This window comes from Neomonachus schauinslandi, chromosome 5 (assembly GCF_002201575.2).
Source record: "Neomonachus schauinslandi chromosome 5, ASM220157v2, whole genome shotgun sequence".
NCBI classification, from domain to species: Eukaryota; Metazoa; Chordata; class Mammalia; order Carnivora; family Phocidae; genus Neomonachus; species Neomonachus schauinslandi.
The window spans coordinates 81052437-81074607 of record NC_058407.1 but is presented as its reverse complement, the minus strand read 5'-3'; the positions used below and the strand labels follow the sequence as shown (position 1 = coordinate 81074607).

Here is a 22171-nt window from a genome sequence, read left to right as displayed (position 1 = left end):
ATACCAGGTTTACTATATATCTGTTGAATGACTCTTCATCTTATAAGAAGTTGTTTATAGAAAGGAGCTATGAAAACAACCTAGATGATTTGTTTGCCATATTTGAACTACTGATGCTAATCCTCCTATGTTGCATTGACACCAAAGAGAAAATGTTCCTTTGTCCCCTGCCTTATTTCCTTTAGTGCTGACCTCGAAACTAACAGAATTCATATGTAGACATTCAAAGAATACCATGAGGGAAGCTAAAGTCCAGAAGTTTCTGAGGCTGGCTATAAAATGGGTAGGGGAATCTCAGGCCTGTTCAAAGAGAAAGATAGTATATATTTAACACTTGACAAAAAGAAGGCTAGCATTCTTTTTTAGTTTTTAAATAAGAATGAACTTAAAATTTAGAAAGCACACAGTTAAAAGAAAACTTAAGGGGAAAAGAACACCTACCTAAGGTTACATAAATGCAGTGATAGTGACTGCTTATAGCATCAGTGTAAGGGTTAAATTAGATAAACTGTGGAAAGCACCCAGAACCTCCTCTTTTTCAAGTATCCAACAAACAGTAAGTATTTTTTTTAAAAAAAATACTCATTTAGAACAGTAATAGTGGTATATAAATTCAGTATGTACCAATACGCAAAGCATGAAGGCGACATTAGAATGACTGTAGATGGGACCATGGAACTACATTCAACACTCAATGTTGCAATTGTGGAGAATGAGCACTTGGGAAAAAGACAGGATTATTATACCAACATCCCCGGAAATACAGCTTAGTATATTTGAAATCAACCCTACATAAAAATTTAGCATGGATTATTAAACAACGGGTCAAGAAAACTTGATAGGGAAGTACCCAGGAAGAGCCAGAATGAGTCACTCTTAGAAAAACCATGCTTCATTTCCCTTTCTGAAATGACTAGATCAGGGGTCAGCAAACTTCAGCCTGCTTCCTGTTTTTTAAAGTCTTATTGGAATACGTGCATTCATGCATATCTGTGTTGCCTATTGAGGTTTTTGTGCCACAAAGGCAGAGATGAGTAGCTGCCTGACTTCACAGGAAAAGTTTGCTGACCCCTTCTCTAGAGGACAGGAAAATGCTACGGAAGCATTTTCCTTGTATCAAGAATGGCCTTAAAACCAGGATCTCTTCACTGACCTAGCCGCAGCGCTCAGACTTTGACTTTGTGATTCCATCAAGTTTGTTTCAATTGACTGGGCCAAGTGCACAATGGGCCTGGAATAGAGAGACACCTTAGACCACCAGCACAGGGAGCTGGCAACTGCAATGAAGATGTTCCCCAAATAGGCAAGTCCCAACCCAGCCAACCAAGTGAGATCCTGAGTGGGCAGGTGCAAGGGAAAGGATGCTACACTCAAGAGAGCCCCAAGAACTGACCATTGGATTTGGCAACATGGAGGTCGATGGTGATCTTGACAAGCATATTTCAGTGGGAGTTGGGGTTGGGGGGGGGGGTCAAAAGTCTGAATGTTGTGGATTCAAGAAAGAACAAAGGGAAACGAGGTTATGTTGGCGAGTATGTACAAATCTTGTGGGGCATTCTGCATCACAGTGGAGCAGAGAAACAGATGCACTCTACTTCTGTCTCCGTCATGTAGTCACATATCACTGCCTGCCTGTACCATCACCCTTAGAAGTTGAACCATGACAGAAGAAGACCTTGGGAAATCTTTTCAATATTTTAACAATCAATTTTCCTTTTCCTCTGGATCATTCCATCAGCTTAAATATATGTCGTAGTATTTCCCATCTAAAACAAACACACTCCCTTTACCACGTGTCCCACTCCAGGACAACCATCTCACCAAGGACTTTCATGTTGCCAAATCCAATAGTCAGTTCCTGGGCCCCACCTCTCTGGTCCTGTGGGCAGGATTTGCCACAACTGATCACTGCTTCCATGTCCCTTACTGGCTTCTGGTATACCAAGCCCTCTTGTTTTTCTTTCTACCTTACAGGCTGCTACTTCTCAGACTTCTTAGCTGATTCCTTTTTATCTCCCTTTCTTCTAAATGTTGGCCTGCCCCAGGGCTTAGTCCTCACCTTCTTTTCATCAGTATCTAGATTTCTTAATAACTTCACTTAGACCCTTGACTCTAAAGGCATTATATGTTAAACACTAGAATGTATTACTTAAATTCCAAACTCTCCCCCTGAATTCCAGACTTGTAGATCTGCCCACTTACTTGATAACTTGAGCTTAAGTTACCATGCTCAAAACTGAACTCTAGATTCTAACCATCATTGCTCCAACAAAATACGCAAGAAAAACCTCTTCCCTCACTCTTCCCCATCCCAACAAATGGTCACTATCCAGCTGCTCTGGCCCAAAGGAAAACTTGACCTTTCTTTCATATTCACATCCAATCCATCAGAAAATTTTGTGAGTTGCAATAAATATCCTTGAATATATGTCTTGATGTGAACTAGGGGATAGGCCTACAACATAAATTCCTTGAAGGAAACCTGCATTTTTAAGATTCCCAAATTTAACTGTCCCATTTTATTCAATTTACTAATAATAGATCTTACGTTTGCTCTATCAACATGACGGGTGATGAACAGGACCCTGGTTGCATAAATTACGCTACCACATTTCATTGATTCTAAGATGTCCATTTCTTCCTCACATTTAATGTGTCTGCAATCCAGACTCAGCATTTTACAATTGCTATTGGCGAAGTAACACTCATGGAAAAGCTGGCATGGGAAATACCATACATGTTGAGTTTGCCATTTAAAATGTCTTCAAAAAGTTACAGTACGATCTGGCACTGAAAAGAAAAATTACTGAACAGAAAGTGCAAAAACAGGAGCTGGACATATATTTGATGTTAGTCAAACAAATATTCGTAGTAACATGGAACAAGTGCAATTGAGTATTTTCCTGCAACGCAACATCCAGTCTTCTCATGGGACCTCTGGTAGGAAGAAATCCACATGAAGATAAAGCTGTGTTAGTTTTTGTTATTAAGCTACATGCAAAAATAAAAATGCCTATCACAAGCCAAGCGGTGCAAATGATGGCAGGAAGAATTGCAGATGTCCTCTGGAAACACACATTACAAAATAAATAAATAAAAGGATGGTATGATTAATTCATGAATCAGCCAGGATTGTCAGGAAAGTACTACATCATAGTTTAGCAATGTTTTTCCATTTCAATGCATAAAATAATGGGTGACTTATAATTTATGGCATCCTGTATTCAATTAAGTGATATATATGTACAATGGAATACCTTCCAGCTAAGAAAATGGGTAAAATAAAGTAGATCCATATGTACTGATGTGGAAGAATCTCTAAGACAAATTATAAATGCAAAAACAATAATACAAACAAAATTGTTCATAGTATGCCTGCCATTTATGTAAAAAAGAGACCGAGAGACAAAAACACAAATCTATAGAGAGAGAGAGAGAGAGAGAGAGAGAAAAGGTACAGCTGGGGAGCCAAAAATAGCCTTCTTCTATGGAAACTTAACATATCAACAGCCGGCACTGTAAATCAGGGAAGAAAGGACAGACCACTCAGTAAACAGTAATGGAATAATGTGGTATCCATATGGAGAAAAATAAAATTGAGTCCTTCATACAAAGTTCACTTCCAAATGGATTTCATTTAAATGGAAAAGCAAAACTCTAAAACAGAAGTATGACCTTGGAGTAAGGAAGGATTCCTTTAAAGCACATAAAAGCCACAAAATACATAGAAAAAAAATGTAATTACATTAAAAATAAATACTTCTTTTTTAAAAAGATTTATTTATTTATTTTAGAAAGAGGGGGAGGGGCAGAGAATGAGACAGAACCTCAAACAGACTCCGGGCTGAGCACGGAACCCAATGTGGGGCTTGATCCTACAACCCTGAGATCATGACCTGAGCCGAAACCAAGAGTCAGATGCTTAACTGACTGAGCCACCCAGGTGCCCCAATACTGCTGTTTCCCAAAAGATACCAGTAAGAGAGTGAAAAAGCAAGACTAGACGCAAAATCAAGCCACAGACTAGAACACTCTTTGCAATACATTTATCTGACAAAGGATGTGTCACAGAATGGAAAATTAGTACTTGTGAAATATATCCCTGACCAAGGGTTTATACCTAGAATATATACTCTAAAAAATTAAAAAGACAAATCAATTTTTTTAATGGCAAAAGACTTGCACAGGTACTTCCCCAAAGGATTTTCGATACACAATAAACATATGAAAAGGTACTCAACATAATTTGTCCTCAGGGTAATAAAAATTAAAACCACACAGAGAAAAAATAAGAATAAATAAAATAAAATAAAATAAATAAAACCACACAGAGATAAGACTGCATATATCGGAATGGGTAAAATTAACAAGATACTACCAGTGTTAACAAGGATAGAAGCAAATAGAATTCTCATACATTGCTGGTGGGAGAATAGACTGGTATAAGCATTCTGGAACTCTGTTTTGCAGTATCTAGTAAAGCGAAACACACCTATATCCTTCTACTCAACTTAACTCCTAAGTAAATAGCAAAGAGAAGCAAGTACATATGTCCATCCTAAGACATGTACAAGGATGTGCACAGCAGCTTTATTTATAATAGCCAAAAGTTAGAAATATGCCAATTGTCCATCCATAGTAAAACAATCCCATATTTCAGGGCAGGAGGTAAAAGGAGGAGAAAATAAAGAATGAACTACATAGCGAACCATGGTTAGTTGATTCTGGGGAAGGAAAGGGAATCAACAGAGAAACATATACAAAAGGTTTCAATTGTACTAGTCACTTTCTAATCCCAACTGTACTAGCCATATTAATGTTAACTAGGTGTTGTGTGCATAGATTTTAATATTTAATTCTTTTCTTTAAACTGTCTGTGTGTGTGTGTGTGTGAATGTGTGCGTAAAAATCTTTGAGTTTGGGAACCTGAGCAAAGCCACTTGTGTAAAAAGAAGAATAGTTAATGTACAAACACATGTATGCAGGTAGAGGTATGACTATGTACACCTCTAGAAGGATATAAGAAAAGCTGGCCACAGGAATTGTTTGGAGGAGGCAAAACTATCTGGCAACAAACTCAAATAGTACCAAAGGTGTATAAGGGTAAAGAAGCTTCCTTTCCATTCTCATCCTGATCCAGAGTTCCACAGTTTGCCTCCTTCCAAATCACTCCTTTAACACCCCAGAAAAATACCCTTGTGCACTGTTGTTATGAATGTAAATTGGTGCAGCCACTCTGGAAAACAGTACAGAGACTCCCGGACAAATTAAAAATAGAAATACCATATGATCCAGCGATTCCACTTCTGGGTACTTATCCAAAGAAAACAAAAACACTAACTCAAAAAGATACAAGGAACTCTGTGCTTACTGCACATTATTTACAATAGCCAAGACACAGAATCAACCTAAGTGTCCACTGATACATGAATGGATAAAGAAAATGTGGTGTATATATATATAATGGAATACCACTCAGCCATGAAAAAAGAAGGAATCCAGCCTTGCAAAACATGGATGGACCCCGAGGGCATTATGCTCAGTGAAAATAAGTCAGACAGAGAAACACAAATACTGGATGATATCATTTATATTTAGAATCTAAAACAAAAATGAAAACACACAGAAAACAAGCTCATACATGCAGAGAACAGATTGGTGGTTGCCAGAGGCAGGGGCAGAAATGGGTGAAGGGAATCACAATGTACAAACTTCCAGGTACAAAATAAATCAGTCCTGGGAATGTAACGTACAGCATGGTGACAACAGTTAATAATACTGTACTGTACATTTGAAAGGTGCTAAGAGAGTAAATCTTTCAAGTTCTCATCATAAGAAAAAAAATTTGTAACTATGTCTGTGGTGATCAATTTGCAATATATGCAAGTATTAGATCATTATGCTCTTCACCTGACAGTTAAACCTGAATTAAAAAATTTTTTTTGATTGACTTATTTGTCAGAGAGAGAGAGTGAGAGAGCACAAGCAGGGGGAAGGAGAAGCAGGCTCCCCACTGAGCAGGGAGCCTGATGCGGGACTCAGTCCCAGAACCCTGGGATTATGACCTGAGCCAAAGGCAGACACTTAACCCACTGAGCCACCCAGGCCAAAAAATTATTTTAAATAAAAATAAAATCCCAGAAACAGATGGGCAAGTTTGCATGTGAGAACTGATATTCCTAAACTTGGAAGTGTTGTAACTGAATGTAAGATATAGGAGTGTGTTATGTAACACGTGTGTGTATTGTATGATAGTGTATGTTATGTAGTACAGAATATATAACATATTATAATATCTGGAGTGATTAGGTCAAATGTAATTCAGAGCAGGAAAGCTGTTAGCTCAGAGAAGGAAAGGAAACAGACACAAGGTGAAATGATATTAGAACAAGATGGGGAAGACCTTAGTGGCCCTGTTATATTTCCACACTAACCACTGTTATTGAGCTACAGCCCATTTCTCCACAGCACGGACCTCCCTCTGTCCATACACATTCATTTCGTGGGTTTCTATTATGAAAAGTGACTGCTGCACCAGACACTGAGCTAGCTCTCTGAGAGCAGAAACGTGGCTTTTGCTCAGCACTGTTTCCCTAAACCCAGCCCCGTGGCAGAGAGGCTAAGAGCACAGGGTTCTTTTTTTTTTTTAAAGATTTTATTTATTTATTTGACAGAGAGAGACACAGTGAGAGAGGGAACACAAGCAGGGGGATTGGGGGAGGGAGAAGCAGGCTTCCCGCCGAGCAGGGAGCCCCATGCGGGGCTCGATCCCAGGACCCTGGGATCATGACCTGAGCAGAAGGCAGACGCTTAACGACTGAGCCACCTAGGCACCCCCAAGAGTGCAGGATTCTTATTTCATCTCTCTGGGGCTCAGTTTCCTCATCTCTAAAATGACACCAGCAGCTCCTACTCACAGGGTTATCGTCAGTGCACGGAAAGCACCAAGCACCATGCCTGATACTTAGGAGAGCTTCATAATGCCCGGGGTTGGTGACAGTATCAGACAAGTTACTGTATTTCGTCAAAAAGAACCAGGACTTCCCTGAAAAGCAGCAGAACTTTCCTGGATTGCGAAAGTAAGATGGGCCAAGGGCATCTTGCTGGGAAACACTAACTCTTTCAAGAATTCCCTGGGTTGTATATTGTCAAACTGCTCACTGCAGTATTATGTAAAGTAACAGGGGAATGGAATCCCAGTAAGGGAACTGGGACAGGTGTGGCAGGTGTCCGGCATGGAGAACTTTCCAGCACTCAGAAGTGATGGACTGGATATACACACAGTAACCTGCACAGAAACGAAAACAACATGCCTTGGGAAAACGTTCAGAAACAGGAGATCTGTAGAACAAAACCATTTCTAGAAATTAAAATGCCAGGCATACAAAGTAGTAAGAGATACTTAAAAACACACACAAACTAAAAGAATATTCATTCAATGTATGAGATGATTGATGATTGCCGTGGTGGGGGCGGGGGGGGGGTGCGGAGGAGATGAGATGAGAGTAGGGAATGAAGATGGAAGGGAATAAGAGCGGGACCTCAGTGCCCATGATGGGAAGTGCCATGAACTGAGAGGTAGTAACCAGCTGCACCACAAGTGCAAGAGTAAAAATGAAGATAACAACAACAATCATCCCCTGTGGTAATGATGAAATGGACAAGAACAGCCTCATGAGGCTGTCCATTGGTAGGAGTGGACAGTAGCTGATAACAACAAGCTGATTATCACAGGCTACAATCAATGCAAATAAGCTTCAAACTCAAGGTCTGAAGATACTTAGATGGGACTGTTAATCTGAAGCATGTTAAGAGTTATGTAAATGTGAATTTAATATTGTTTATAAGCAGTGGAATGAATGAATGAGTGTATATATATATGTATATGTGTGTGTGTATATATATATATGTATATGTATATGTGTGTATCCTATATCTCAAATAGGATCGCAAAAGAGTACATTAAAAGTGTGGACAAAACACAAGTTATAGGATCACAAATCACTGCTATACCTAGTTTTCAAATCTTTTCAGATTCTTCCATTTATAGAGGCTAATTGTGAAGAGAAATGATGGTAAGATACAAGATATATAAGCATAAATAAAGGCAGTGAATAAAGGGAATTCTTTTCATGGGAACTGTTACGATTATAGGTTAAATTATATGTGTAATATAAAGATTTTACAAGGTGATAAAAGGAAAAGAAAGACATGTCTATGAAATTTATGTCCTTAAGCTCCCTATGCAGTGAACCAGAAAACAAGGAGTGGACCATTTGGCAGCAGCAGTTTTATAAATGCGAGCTCTAATGAAAATGTCATACTGAAAGATTTCCAGAAGTTGTGAATGGGGAAATTGTTTATGTGAAGTGAATGAAAATGTTCTGCACTGTTCAGATTGTATTCTGTGCATCCGAGCTTGGAATTAACCAAGAGCAGACTGCTTCTCTAGTGGAACTCATCCTCAGAAATTTATTTAGGGGCGCTCTGAATGTAGAAGTATGAGTTAACGGAATATAAGGGATTCCTCACCTTCCACATGAGCCAAGGTCAATCTGTCTAGGCGTACAGCTGAAAAAGCCCAATCTGCTGGTAGCTTGCAGATCTGTGGCATCAGCCTGGGACCTGGTCAAAGTGGCTGAGTGGGCTGACTCTCGACCATCAGACCTGACCCTTCTCCGTGACACGGATTCTCAGCCCTGCTGCTATTCAGTGCTGCCTCATTCCACCATCTCTCCAATTATCTCCAGTGGGATGAGAGGATACTGAGAAAAACTGGAAAAGTGAAAGGCTGAACGCCATGATCACACGGGATTTCAGAATTCATGCTCGTGCCTATTTTGGTATAGATTGAGGTCAAAGAACTTGTACACTTAATAGAATCACTAAGGAAATAAAGCCTGTGTCTGTTTGTATATTCATATAGTTGTACCTGCTTGGAGTTACTAAATAGAGTGAAGTTGGATAAAACAGATGTTAAAATAGCAAAACCCAGCTTCTTCAGATGTAAGGCTGTTTGGTATCCAGTATTGAAACTGACAGTCATGTAATTTTAACTTCTTGTCTAATAAAGGGAAAATCTAGAAACTGTTCATGTAAATGTTCTTTATTTAAATATTAGGCTTTCAGATTTTATCTTAATTTCCAATTGACACATAATCAGCAGTAGTCTGAAGCACTCCAGCTTTTAGTTTCTCTTTAAGTTTTTAACTACCTCGGGGCACCTGGGTGGCTCAGTCGTTAAGCATCTGCCTTCGGCTCAGGTCATGACCCCAGGGTCCTGGGCTGGAGCCCCTCGTCGTCGGGCTCCCTGCTCAGCGGGAAGCCTGCTTCTCCCTCTCCCACTCCCCCTGCTTGTGTTCCCTCTCTCGCTGTGTCTCTCTGTCAAATAAATAAATAAATCTTTAAAAAAAAAAGCTTTTAGGGGCACCTGGGTGGCTCAGTCGTTAAGCGTCTGCCTTAGGCTCAGGTCATGATCTCCAGGTCCTGGGATCGAGCCCCGCATCGGGCTCCCTGCTCGGCGGGGAGTCTGCTTCTCCCTCTCCCTCTGCCTCTCCCCACTGCTCCTACTCTCTCTCTCTCTGTATCTCTCTGTCTCAAATGAATTAAAAAAAAAAAAAGCTTTTAAATAAATATTTCAGAAGATACTAAAGGGATACTGAAATTCCTTTTTTAATGAGAAATCTTTTGGTAACATGAATGACTTTACTCTTTAAACTTTTTACAAGAGGTTTATGTATTAATGTTTAGTATTTTGTTTAATAATATGAACCTTACAGGAAAAAATATTTTTTTTTTAAATTTTCACCCACTGGCAGCCTGGTATTTTTTATTGGCAAGCTCTACCCACTGGTTATATATTAATAGCTAATTACAAATGTTCCAATAAAATACTATTCTGTTTACTATAATCCTAAATCTAAAAGGATTTTAGCAATGGATCCAATTATTATCAAAGAAGGCTGGAAGACATATGAAGAATTGCATAAAAACATTCATACATAAGTATTACCTATGGAAATTAATAAAAATGAAGGGTCAGTTAATTATAAAACATGTGAAGAAAGAAGCAGAATACTTTGCAAACATAATGAAATTCATAAGTTGAGAGTAGAACCACTCTCTTATTACATGGCTGCTACCAAATCATACTGGGCGTGAGAAGGAATAATTAATATTAGACTGTTATATCATGGCCCCTAAAAGTGAAAACAACACCCTGCCCTTGGGATGAAGTTGAGCTTTCAAAGATGTAAATATTTCTACCGGGTGCCAGTATGCAAACCCAGGAGCAAATAAAGCATTAAAGACTGCTAGACATATACTTAATTCTTTCACAAGGCTTGAGATGGTGATACCCTTGAAAGTAGTTAAGAAATCCTTAGAGAATTTGTTTAAATGCAGAGTCTCTGATCCTGGCTCCACAGATTTAGATTATTTGGATCTGGACTGGAGCTCAATACAGATGAGTTTGTTGTAGAATACTGAATATTCTATACACACAAGGGAGTATCACACACAAGAAGAGAAACTGGGCACATGAGATCAAGGAGGGGCTGATATCACTTAATAAATTACCCCGACGTATATTTATTTGCTCATTCAAAGAAGTCAAAATACCTCCTGGATCGAAGACCCACTTAATCAATTAATCTAACCATGAAAAGAACATGAAAGAAAAATGTGGATGTTAGCCAGCAGTAGACAAGACCAAAACATCAGATAACTGACACAGAGGTGAGCCTGCAATTATTCTGGGAAGCCAGTGACAAGACAGAGCCATCACGAACCCAAGTAACATAAAAAGGCCAGCAAAAGTAGCCACCCCTGATGAAAGCGGCCCAGTAGACGGGAAGCCACTGGGCCTAACCCTCCAGCCAGCACCGCACTTATCAAATGCAGCCACCATGAAAAGACCGTGCATGATAACTTACCAGACTAGATTGTAGAACATCTGTGTGGTGTACAAATGTTTAAATCCATATGGTTTATTGAACATTGTTTGTATTATGCTTGTTTCTGAATTACAGGTGATTGTTTTCTGCCTGTACCTTTAATTAGAAAAATTCTAGTTGATATAAATATACCAAATATAAATAACGTCGACTTACCAAACGATATCCGTTATTTCCTTTGATTCTTAACTTACTGCTTGTAAAGCAGATTTAAAAAAATTTTTGATTCCAAACCATAATCAAATAGGTAAGTTGAAAGAGTGTAGTTGGAGCGAACTAGTTGGCAAGCTTTTGTCACTGAGATTCTTAAATTTAGGCATGCATCAGAATCACCATTCTGACCTACTCAATGAGAATCTCTGGGAATAGGGTCAATATGTGTGTTTAAAAAAAAAATACCTGGGTGGGGGCACCTGGGTGGCTCAGTCAGTAGTCAGTTAAGCATCCAACTCTTGATTTCGTCATGATCTCAGGGTTGTGAGATCGAGCCCCGCATCAGGCTCCATGCTAGGGCTAGAGCCTGCTTAAGATTCTGTTTCTCCCTCTCCCTTTGCCCGCCCAATCAAACAATCAATTAATCAAACAAACCTGGGTGATTCAAATGCAAAAAGTTGAAGACCACCAATAGAGAGGATTATTGTGACAACATGCTGGACTATAAAATCAGGTTTAAAAGCTTGTCTAACTCTAGATTAAAGGATTCCAGGAGTCAGAACAATTTACTAAATCACAGAACAAAATATGCTAGGAAATATAACATGAATATAACAAACATAACTATAGAATAAAGGACAAAACCACATAATCAAGACGTTTAGAAAAAGCATCAACAATATCCAATATCCATTCATAACAAAAACTCTCAACAAACTTGGAATAAAAGAATCCGATCTTAGAGGGGGAAAGTACTTCAGGATAAATGCAAGACAGTGCTTCCAGGGTAGTAACAATGTTTCAACAAACTTTAAAAATTGCTTCTTCCTATCCTAAAATATAAAAACTAAAAATATATAAATAAAAATATAAAACTAAAAACTAAAACTTCATTAATATTAAAATGTCAGAGACATAAGGAGTAGATAACTTTTTTAATTGTCCCAATTCTTCCAAATTTGTTAGGGAGACTGCAATTCATGAAATTCATTACCTAGATTCTTAATAGTCTTTCAAAAGGCATCAAAAGGATGCCAAAGGACCACTTAGGTATTTATTCTATGGCCTTATGTATTTCCGTACTTCTTGTATTCAGATGACAGAGTAGAGAACCTGGTAAGCATACAATTACCTGGTAGAGAGCAGAATGGATAGACTATATAGCAAAAGAGTGTCATCTCATTCTCCCTATTCCTAAAAATCTCCATATGCCACAGCCCCTTCATTGCCCACCCACACTCAATCTCCCCACCTCAATCATCCCTCCATACCACTCTCCATAAAACCAGAGCTGCCTAGAAGAGGAAGGAGACAAGTGATAGGGTCTTTATAAGGCATCCTCAACCCACACAAATGGCCTTAGCTACTCCAGGCATGTCCTTCTTTGGCAAGGGCACCCACCAGTAGACTGGGACCTACCAGCAGATCTTATCGGCATGATGTGTAAAGCTACAACTCTAGTTCTCAAGTTCCTTCCCTAACTCCCACTGTGAACTTCATTTTCAATATTTCCTGTGGGGGAAGAGTTTTCCACTCCCACTCCTTGGTAATCCCAAGACTTCAGGAAAATGAAAATAAAAAGCAGCAGCTCTCCCTCCTCCAAATTTCAAAACCATTACCACTTCTGCCTTGGAGAACTGTTGCCAAGACAAGAGACATTACACTGAGGAATGCCTCTGAGGACACTCAGGAAAATATGAGGAAATATTGGTGAATCCTGATTAAGGAAGGGCAAACAGCCTTGCTCATTGCTCATTCCTGACTCATCTACATTGGTAACTGTGGCTGCTTCTGTATCACAATGGTGGAATTGAGTCGTTGCGACAGAAACCATAAGGCCCACAAAGCCTGAAATATTTATCATCTGGCCCTTTAAAGAAAATGTCTGCTGGGGCGCCTGGGTGGCTCAGTCGTTAAGCGTCTGCCTTGGGCTCAGGTCATGATCCCAGGGTCCTGGGATCAAGTCCCACATCGGGCTCCCTGCTCAGCGGGAAGCCTGCTTCTCCCTCTCCCACCCCCCCTGCTTGTGTTCCCTCTCTCGCTGTGTCTCCCTCTGTCAAATAAATAAATAAAATCTTAAAAAAAAAAGAAAGAAAATGTTTGCTGACACCTGGTCTTGATAACCAGGAGAAAGGAGTCACTTATGATGTTTTGGGGGGCTATTTCAAACTAGATATTAGAAGTTTCACACATGAATGAATGATAAGTTGCCCACCCAGAAACAGGGAGTCAGTTTGTACCTCAGTTCCGATGAACGTAGGACGAATATACAGACTAGCAGATGTTGAATAGGGGACCCATTCTTGATCCAATTTCACAAGCTGTTTAATACACTCTAAAAGCTCTTCCTTGTCAAATACCTGAAGGAATGGAAAACATAATGAAGAGTGGAATTTTCCTCCACTGTAGCAATAAGTAATGATCCTCATGAAAGCTTTAGACTGTTAAAAAAAAATAGTAATAATAAAACCAACCAAGAATCTTTTTCTGTCATTTTTTTACCCCCAGATTGTGATGGGATGATGGATTATCTACGTGGAGGAGATAAAACAGTGGATCCCTACCTCTTACCATAGTAAATATCAACTACAGTTGGATTATACATTTAAATGCGATAAAACATTAAGACTTTTACAAAGTAAAAATTAAAAAATACCTCTGTCACCTTAAGGTAGGAAAGCATTTGTTTGTTTTTTTAAGATTTTTTTATTTGAGAGAGAGTGCATGCACAAGAGTGGAGGGAAGGGACAGAGAGAAGGGAGAGAGTCCTTAAGCAGACTCTGAGCTGAGAAGCAACAAATTGGGTGAAGTTATTCGTAACCCATAATTAACCAAGGATCATAACTTGAATATGTTAAGATATTCTGAAAATGAGTAAGAAAGACACAAATGATCTAATAGGAAAATGGGCAAAGGCAAAGAGCAGTTTATTTCTAAGGAGAAAAAGGCTTTCATATACTAGATGGGTGACAGTTTGTAAAATAAGTAGTTTCTACTCACTTAACAGGGCAAAGAAACATACTTTCAGAGATGTATGTCATGGGTTATGCAAGGTTGAAATGAGTCAGAAACACACATCCAAGTAGAACTCATAATACCAAGAATTGGCTACTTAAATGAGAACTTAGAACAGCAATCACAGCACAATAATATAGGAAATCGGGACTGCCAATCATATAGGACACATCATCACCCTGAGTCACCAAGGATTTAGTGGAAATAGAACTTGACTAGGAATTAAAAAAACTTGCACCCAATTTCTTGCCCTGTCCCTTTACTCTGTGACTTTAGGCAAGTCGTTTATGCTCTAGAGGTTTGAGTTTTCTTCTAGGTACAAAGGTCCTACTAAAATGTACAACACATAACTTTTTTTTTTTTAAACCCATACCTTCTTGAGGCTCACTGTTATGATTAAACAGAGAAGGAATGTATAACCACATAACACAGTTTATGGCAGAGCTGTGGTCCAACAGATGTTATTTCCCTTTCCTTCTGTCCCCACTTTAAAGTATTTCCTGGTAATTTGTCTGTAATGGCACAATTGTGAAATTGGTCCAAAGAACTTACCTTCATTTCCCTTTTGGCACTATATTATGGCCTCTGAAGGAGGTGCGTGAGCATGGGTTACAAAAATAGGGAGGAGAAGGAAGAGCCCGGCTAAAAAGAAGTAGTTAGTTGGGCTTCTTCAAAGCATAGCTAGGGCTAGGCTCCTAAAAGTTAGGCACACAGAATTTGTAAAAGAAGAAAAGGACTCCTTCAGTTCAGAAAGGCAGCCTGGTCACATCTCAGGGAAGGGAAGTAATCTAAGACACCTCCTACCTAGACATGAGCCTTAGGATCTAAATCCAACCCACCATGTAATGAATTCTGCTCTTTACAAAACAATGTTATAGACAGTCACCAATGGCCATGACAAACCATTCGATATCATTTTCTTAAAAAAAAATAAAGCCTAGGGTAAAATAAATTAAATCATTGCAAACTTGCTAGTGTCCCAAGCAATTAGGCAAAATACTCCCAAAATATCTGTGTGGCACACCCTATTTTCCATTTCACATATTATTTCATAGGGTCTTCAAATTTTATTGATTTTAGTTTAAGGTATATTTTTCTTCCTTATCCTATTATCTCTTACATACACATTAACACCCCATGGACATTTATGAAGAAACAGATTGTGGAACTGCCAAGTGGTATTGGTTATTTGCTTGTATTTTTACCTCACTGATTACCAAGTAGATCGGAAGTAACTTAAGTGTTCATATGGTTTTTACTGAATATTGATCTAACTACAGTTGGCCCTTGAACAACATGGATTTGAACTGCATAGGTCCATCTGCATGTGTATTTTTTTTTATATAGTACGGTACTGTAAATGTATTTTCTCTTCCTTGTGATTTTCTTAATAACACTTCCTTTTCTCTAGCTTACTTTGTTATAAGAATCAAATCTATAATATATATATATACACAAAATATGTGTTAACTGTTTATGTTTTGGTAAGGCTTCCAGTCAACAGTAGGATCCTGGTTAAGTTTTGGGAGGATATTCAACTGCCTGGGGGTCAGTGCCCCTAACCCCTGCATTATTCAAGGGTCAACTGTATTCAGAAATGATTTGTTTTGTGGTAAATTCACAGTGACCCATTACATCAAGAGAAACACCAAAGAAAGTCCTAAATTTACATACCGGCAAAGTGGTCCTCACAGCAGATCGGTGCATTCTATCCATGTTGAGGTTTGGCCGAAACAGTCGAATTTTATTATCTACTCCTCGAAATGCCTTCAATCCCTCAAACAACTAAAGATAAAAAGAGAAATAAATCTTAGGGGATAACTAAATGAAAACAATCTCTGTGTTTAAAAGACTGACTTTTCTATGGGCACTCATATTCTTCATCATGCCAAGCTGTTGACATAGACCAAAGATCTCCAAATCTAAAGAAGCCAACAGTTGACAGGCTGGTTACTGTAGCTGGGTTAAAAAGAAATTCTTTTAGTACCAAAATCTGATAGGAATTCAAAGTCATCCTTTCCTTAGCAGGAGCCACATTGCCAAGTAACACCTCCACGGAGGTGGGGAGAACACATCTCCAATCACACAACGTGGGCTAACTGCCCAGTCAATGAAAATGGACACAAAGAACCCACTCCTGCCACCCTAAACACGCATGCATCCTTTCATTTAATCTGGCTCATACAAACTCTGGATAGTAGATAATCTAGATGTGACCAGGACTGGTTTAGTACCCCAATCACAGAAGCCAAGCAGCTCAAGACCATCCTATGGTAGGGCCAGGCCACCTTTCTCAAAATGCCACGCCAGACAAACCACTGGGCAGGGATGTTAAAAGACTCTTCTGAAGTAGCTACATACTGATAAATGCAGAGAAAAGAGAAAAATCAATAATTTTAGTGGGAAATTTTAACACTCGTTCTCTAAACTGACAGAACAAACAGGCTGAAACTCGGCAAAGATATGGAAGATTTGAACAACAGGAACAGCAAACTAACCTAGCGGACAGACAGAACCCTGCACACACCACCTGCAGAATGCATGCTCTTTTCACACATTTTCCAACCATAAACCAGAAATCAGGATCAGAAAGAGGACAACAAAATGTCAACATTTTGGAAAGGAAGAAACTCATCACTAAATAAAGTGCGAGTCAAAGAAGAAAAATAAGGGAATTTAGAAAATTTGTTGAAGTGAAGGATAGTTGGGCCCTTAGAAGCTTGTAGCCTTAAAGCTCAGCTCACATGAGAAAAGAAATCTAAATCATGTAGCACAATTTCAAAGCACTAAATTAGATTTAAGGGCAAATATGTAACTTATTAAATGGAACAGGAGTAAAGCTTCAGTTAAAACAGAAGGTTGTCAGATTTTGGACTTGGTTGAGAACATCTGAAACACACCTGAAACAAAAAGACATAGTAAGCAAAATGTCATACAAATTTTTTCTAAAGTAAAGCTGGTGAGGTTATATTGTTAGTAAATATAAAACAAAATTAAATTTTATTTAATTTTAAGAAAATTAATAAATTTTAATTAGTAAATACAAAACAAAATTAGTACATACAAAACAAAATAAATTTTTAACTTAAATTTAACTGGACATAAAAGAAAATAACTTCATAGGGTTCCATTTACTTCACTTTAATTTTAAAATTGTATGCACCTGATGTAGGTACATACATATGTTAAAATTATATGATAATCTCATTAAGCAACACAGACACAAAAAGTACTTCCACAAATCAAAAAGACAACATGATAAAAAAGTGAGCAAAAGATCTGAATAGGCACTTTAAATAAGATATCCAATTGCCCAATAAACCTATGAAAAGGTGTTCAACCTCTTAAGAGTAATGGAAATTAATATCACAATAATGAGATGCCATTACACAGAAGTAGCTAAAATTTTAAAATCTGACCATATTAGGAGTTGGCAAGGTTTTGGAACAGTGAGAATGCTTATTCATGGCTGGTGGGTATAAATATTGGTCTCCCATCCAAGTACTAACCAGGCCCGACCCTGCTTAGCTTCCGAGATCAGACGAGATCGGGCACGTTCAGGGTGGTACGGCCGTAGACTGGTGGGTATAAATATTGGTAAAACCACTACAGAAAATAGTCTCCCTTTTCTTATAAAACTAAAGATACATCCGATGACTTAGCAGCACTATTCCTCGATACAAGCTTACACAGTATTTCTCAAATCTTTTGGCATCAGGAGGTCTTTAAACTTTTAAAAATTATTATTGCTTCTCGGTCTTTTGGCTAAGATCAAGTGTAAACTTTTAAAAATTATGAAGGCCCCCAAAAGCTTTTATATATGCAGTTATTCTATCAATAATTACCATATGAGAAATTAGAAGTGAGCCATTTAAATTTATTTAACAATAATAAACCGTGACATGTTTAACATATTTTAATGAAGACTACCTATATTTTCCAAAAGGATTATTGTTAAGTGTGGCAGTTTTTCATTACTGTAAATCTTTAAAGGGTGGCTTAATGAAAGACAACTAGATTCTTATATCTGCTTTTGCTCTTGCAGTATATTGTTTTGGTTGAAGTACACAAAGAAAATCCCAATCTCACAGATACGCACTTGAGAAAGGGATAAGTATTTTTGATAGCCTTTTCAGATACCTGTGGTTATTCTTCTCTGATACCACTTCAAAAGTTGACCAGTGGTGGTTCCTTGAAGGTTAGCTGCAATGCGGAATTTGAAGCCCTATCAATAAAGTTTTCATACTCTGTTAACTTATTAAAATCCAATAATGTATCAGAGTTCAACTAAAGAAGCAGAACAGGAGATACCTATATTATTACCAGATTTATTATAAGAAATTGGCCAACGCAATTGTGGTGGCTGACTAAGCAAATCCAAAATCTGTAAGACAGGCCATCAGGGAGAGAAGATGACAAGCAGGCTGGGACGCTCAGGTGATCAGAAAGGGAGAGACAAAGGAAAAGAAAGCTAGGTCTAGCTATGTGTGGAGTCTCTTACCTCACAGAAGTCCTAAGGTTGGGCTCACCCAGAACAATTTCCCTTTTGATTAACTTTAAGTCAGATGATTAGGGACTTCAATCACATCTACAAAATTCCTTCACCACAGCACCTAGATGGGTGTTTGATTGAATACCTAGAAGATTATGTGTATGCAATAAAATGGTCATGCCTCCCTCTGTCCTCCATCACTCACAAGAGAATGTCTTGTAGGTATTCTAACTAGAAGGAAACTAAAAATCAAATTCTGGGGACTGCAGCGCAGACTAGCCAAACTGACACATCAAAAGCCATCACAGTCTATCTTGTATTTTGAATGGATCTTAAGTCATGCATAAATTTGTAATGTCATGCAATGGTTATCTGGAAAACATTGGTTCAAGCTATGCAGATCTTCCCAAGGTTAACACCTTTTTCATACAACGTATTTTTTTAAAATCTGTTAATTTTATACTAACATCATCAAAAAACTCTCTAATAGTAGAAAGGCTCAAGCTTGTGGTGGTGGATACAAATTTTCCAAAATCCTAATTTTTACTTGTAAGCTAGAATTTTATCAATGGCAACAAATATAGTCCATTGTTTTGCTTGAAGTGGCAGACTCACTTTGTTCATTTTCAAGAAGACACGTGCAAAATGCCCAATTCTGTGTAACTATACTTTGTTCTTTCAAGTAAAATGGTTCTAAGTTGAAAAAAGCAGCCAATTCAGCTCACAGCACACACACGCTCACAACACACAAATCACACAATTACTTTTCCTTGAGACAACTGTAGTAGTATTTAAGGATGTAGAAGTGCTTTAGGCAAAGTTTCTATTTCACCACACAGATTAAAATGACACTTACTCAAGTCAAAATTTAATAAATTAATAATTATTGCCACTTCACCAAGAACACTCTTAAGTAAAGCTGATGTTCTTTATACTTTAACACTTGGCAGTAAAGAATATAATGGCTAACTAGCAGAAGCTGGTGTCAGAGTCTTACTGCAAATGTCAACACACAGTGAAAAAGAAAAATATGGTCTTGGTGTTAATGCGAAGTGTTTTAACCTTGGCAACCTCTTGAAAGGAGCCCCATACTTTAGAGGGCTTCTCATCTCTGCCTTCCTCCAGCTGTGACCTTTCCTTGGGGCAAGTAGTCATCTGGACCCTGAGCTCCTTTTTCAGACCAGGCTCCAAGTACCCACTTCCCTGGAATTCCCTTCCCAAATGGCCCTGATCCCATTTTCAGAGCCTGAATGACTCTCCTTAGGTTCATCCTACTGAAAACACATAGCACCACTGGTGTGCCCATGCCCAAGACCAACGGATGGCCAAGGCTCATCCATCTGCACATAGTATAGGTATCTACACATATGTGTGTGAGGCTCTTTGTGGCACAGGATGGAGCCAAGGCAGGAAGAGGTAGTGGGTGAACCACCGGGTTTCTGTTTGTACTTTTGTCCCAGGCCCCACTGATGTTCATGTGGGTCCTGGATGAATAAATCTTACGTAATATTGAGCTCAAACAACACACACACACACACACACACACACTTTATATTTCCATTTACATAAAGTTTCAAAAAGAGGCAAAACTAGGGGTGCCTGGTGGCTCAGTCATTAAGCGTCTGCCTTCAGCTCGGGTCATGATCCCGGGGTCCTGGGATCGAGCCCCGCATCAGGCTCCTTGCTCAGCGGGGAGCCTGCTTCTCCCTCTCCCTCTGCTGCTCCCCCTGCTTGTGCTCTCTTTCTCTCTCTGTCAAATAAATAAAAAATCTTTTAAAAAAAAAAGACTAGGGGTGCCTGGGTGGCTCAGTCGGTTGAGCGACTGCCTTCGGCTCAGGTCATGATCCCAGGGTCCTGGGATCGAGCCCCGCATCGGGCTCCCGGCTCGGCGGGGAGCCTGCTTCTCCCTCTGACCCTCTCCTCTCTCATGCTGTTTCTCGCTCGCTCGCTCTCTAATAAATAAATAAATAAAATCTTTAAAAAAAAAAGACTAAAAAAAGGCAGAATTATAGTGTTAAAGATAGATACAATCTAAAGCACTCATTTGTTAAGTATTCATTAAATAACAGTACATTACCCATTTTTTGTCAAATTATGTTTTGACTCTTTCAACCTGAAAATGAACTACTATCAAGTTTCATATTTTGCCCAAGTTCCCTACTCATGGTTCATATTTCGCTATTTGAAATCTTCACATATGTATCTATTAAAAAATACTTTCATGGGACGCCTGGGCGGCTCAGTCAGTTAAGCGTCTGCCTCCGGCTCAGGTCATGATCCCAGGGTCCAGGATGGAGTCCTGCATCTGGCTCCCTGCTCAGTGGAGAGCCTGCTTCTTCTTCTCCCTCTGCCTGTGGCTCCCCCTGCTTGTGCTCACTCTATCAAATAAATAAAAGCTCTAAAAAATAAAAATAAAGAATACTTTCATAATTAATAAAAACCACATGTAGTTGCAGATCTCAAAATAAAATGGATTCTAAAATCAATAGGGCTGATGAATGGAGGAGAATGATATTTAAGAAGACTGCTCATATATTCACTTTGGGGTTAAAAAAAATATAACTACAACTATTTTTGAACTTCAAAGTCAGGTTGGCATCCAATAATGTAGTGTCCGTAAGGGGATCAGTATAAAAGAAACAGTCATACCTGTGAAAAAGCCTAAAACATGAATGTTTCAAACACATTTGGGAAGAAAATTTTTGTAAAAAAGTATCTGGCTGTTAGTGGCGGTTAAAAGATTAAAAAAATATTTTTATACTGAGGGCAAGATCGTGGCAGTTTGCTTGTCATCCTATCCTAAGCACACTGCACAGGCCCAGGGAACCAAGTAGACCCTCAGCATCCATTGCACAAGTAAGTAAATAGGAAATCGACTGAAATGCCTCAGAAAATTCCAGGATCCAGTTTCTCTGCACGAGGCAAATCCTTGTGCACTTCCTAAATCCCTATGACAATGTCCTAATATTTTGCCTGCTAAACCTAAGAACCCAATCTGACAAAAAGCAAACTAAATGTGTTCCTCTACCTCCCCATTTATCCCTGATACATATCACAGATTGTATCTCCGAAAATAGCCACATAATATTATCAGTCCTACATGCTCTCCTGGAACCTCAACATTCCTCATCAAGAAAGGTGTATCTCCTTTTTTTTTTTAACTTGAGCAGGCCTTCGTGATGGCCAGGATGATAGTTATGACAGAAGTCATGGTGTGTGATTTGGGGGTTAGGACATAAAAAGAACTAGAAGCTTCCATCTGGGCTCAGTGTCTTGAGACACACAGCTTAGAGCCCGTGGTGCCATGTACCAAGTCTGACTACTCTGAAGCCACCATACCTGAGAGACCACATGGAGAAAGAGGGATGCTGGCAGAGCCTCAGCTTTTCACCCCCACCCTTCTGAGTTTCCCCACCCAGGCACCAGACAGGAGTCAGGAAGCCTTTGAACGGACTCCAACCCCAGTCACTATCTGACAGAAACTGCATGTGAGACCCCAAGCAAGAACCACTTAGGCCATCCTAGTCATCAACCCCCAGAATCGTGGAAGATAAAA

The 22171-nt window shown here is 39.0% G+C and overlaps 1 protein-coding gene across 1 annotated transcript in view; it reads right to left on the bottom strand.

Annotated features, from left to right (window-relative positions):
- Positions 1 to 22171, bottom strand: part of BCAT1 (branched chain amino acid transaminase 1) — a 65878-nt gene that overhangs the window by 30710 nt on the left and 12997 nt on the right. The window contains exons 4-5 of the mRNA XM_021690677.1: positions 15798 to 15908; positions 13349 to 13468 (exon numbers count right to left, since the gene is read on the bottom strand). Coding sequence (XP_021546352.1) covers positions 13349 to 13468; positions 15798 to 15908 — 231 coding nt within the window. The remainder of the gene's footprint in view (positions 1 to 13348; positions 13469 to 15797; positions 15909 to 22171) is intronic.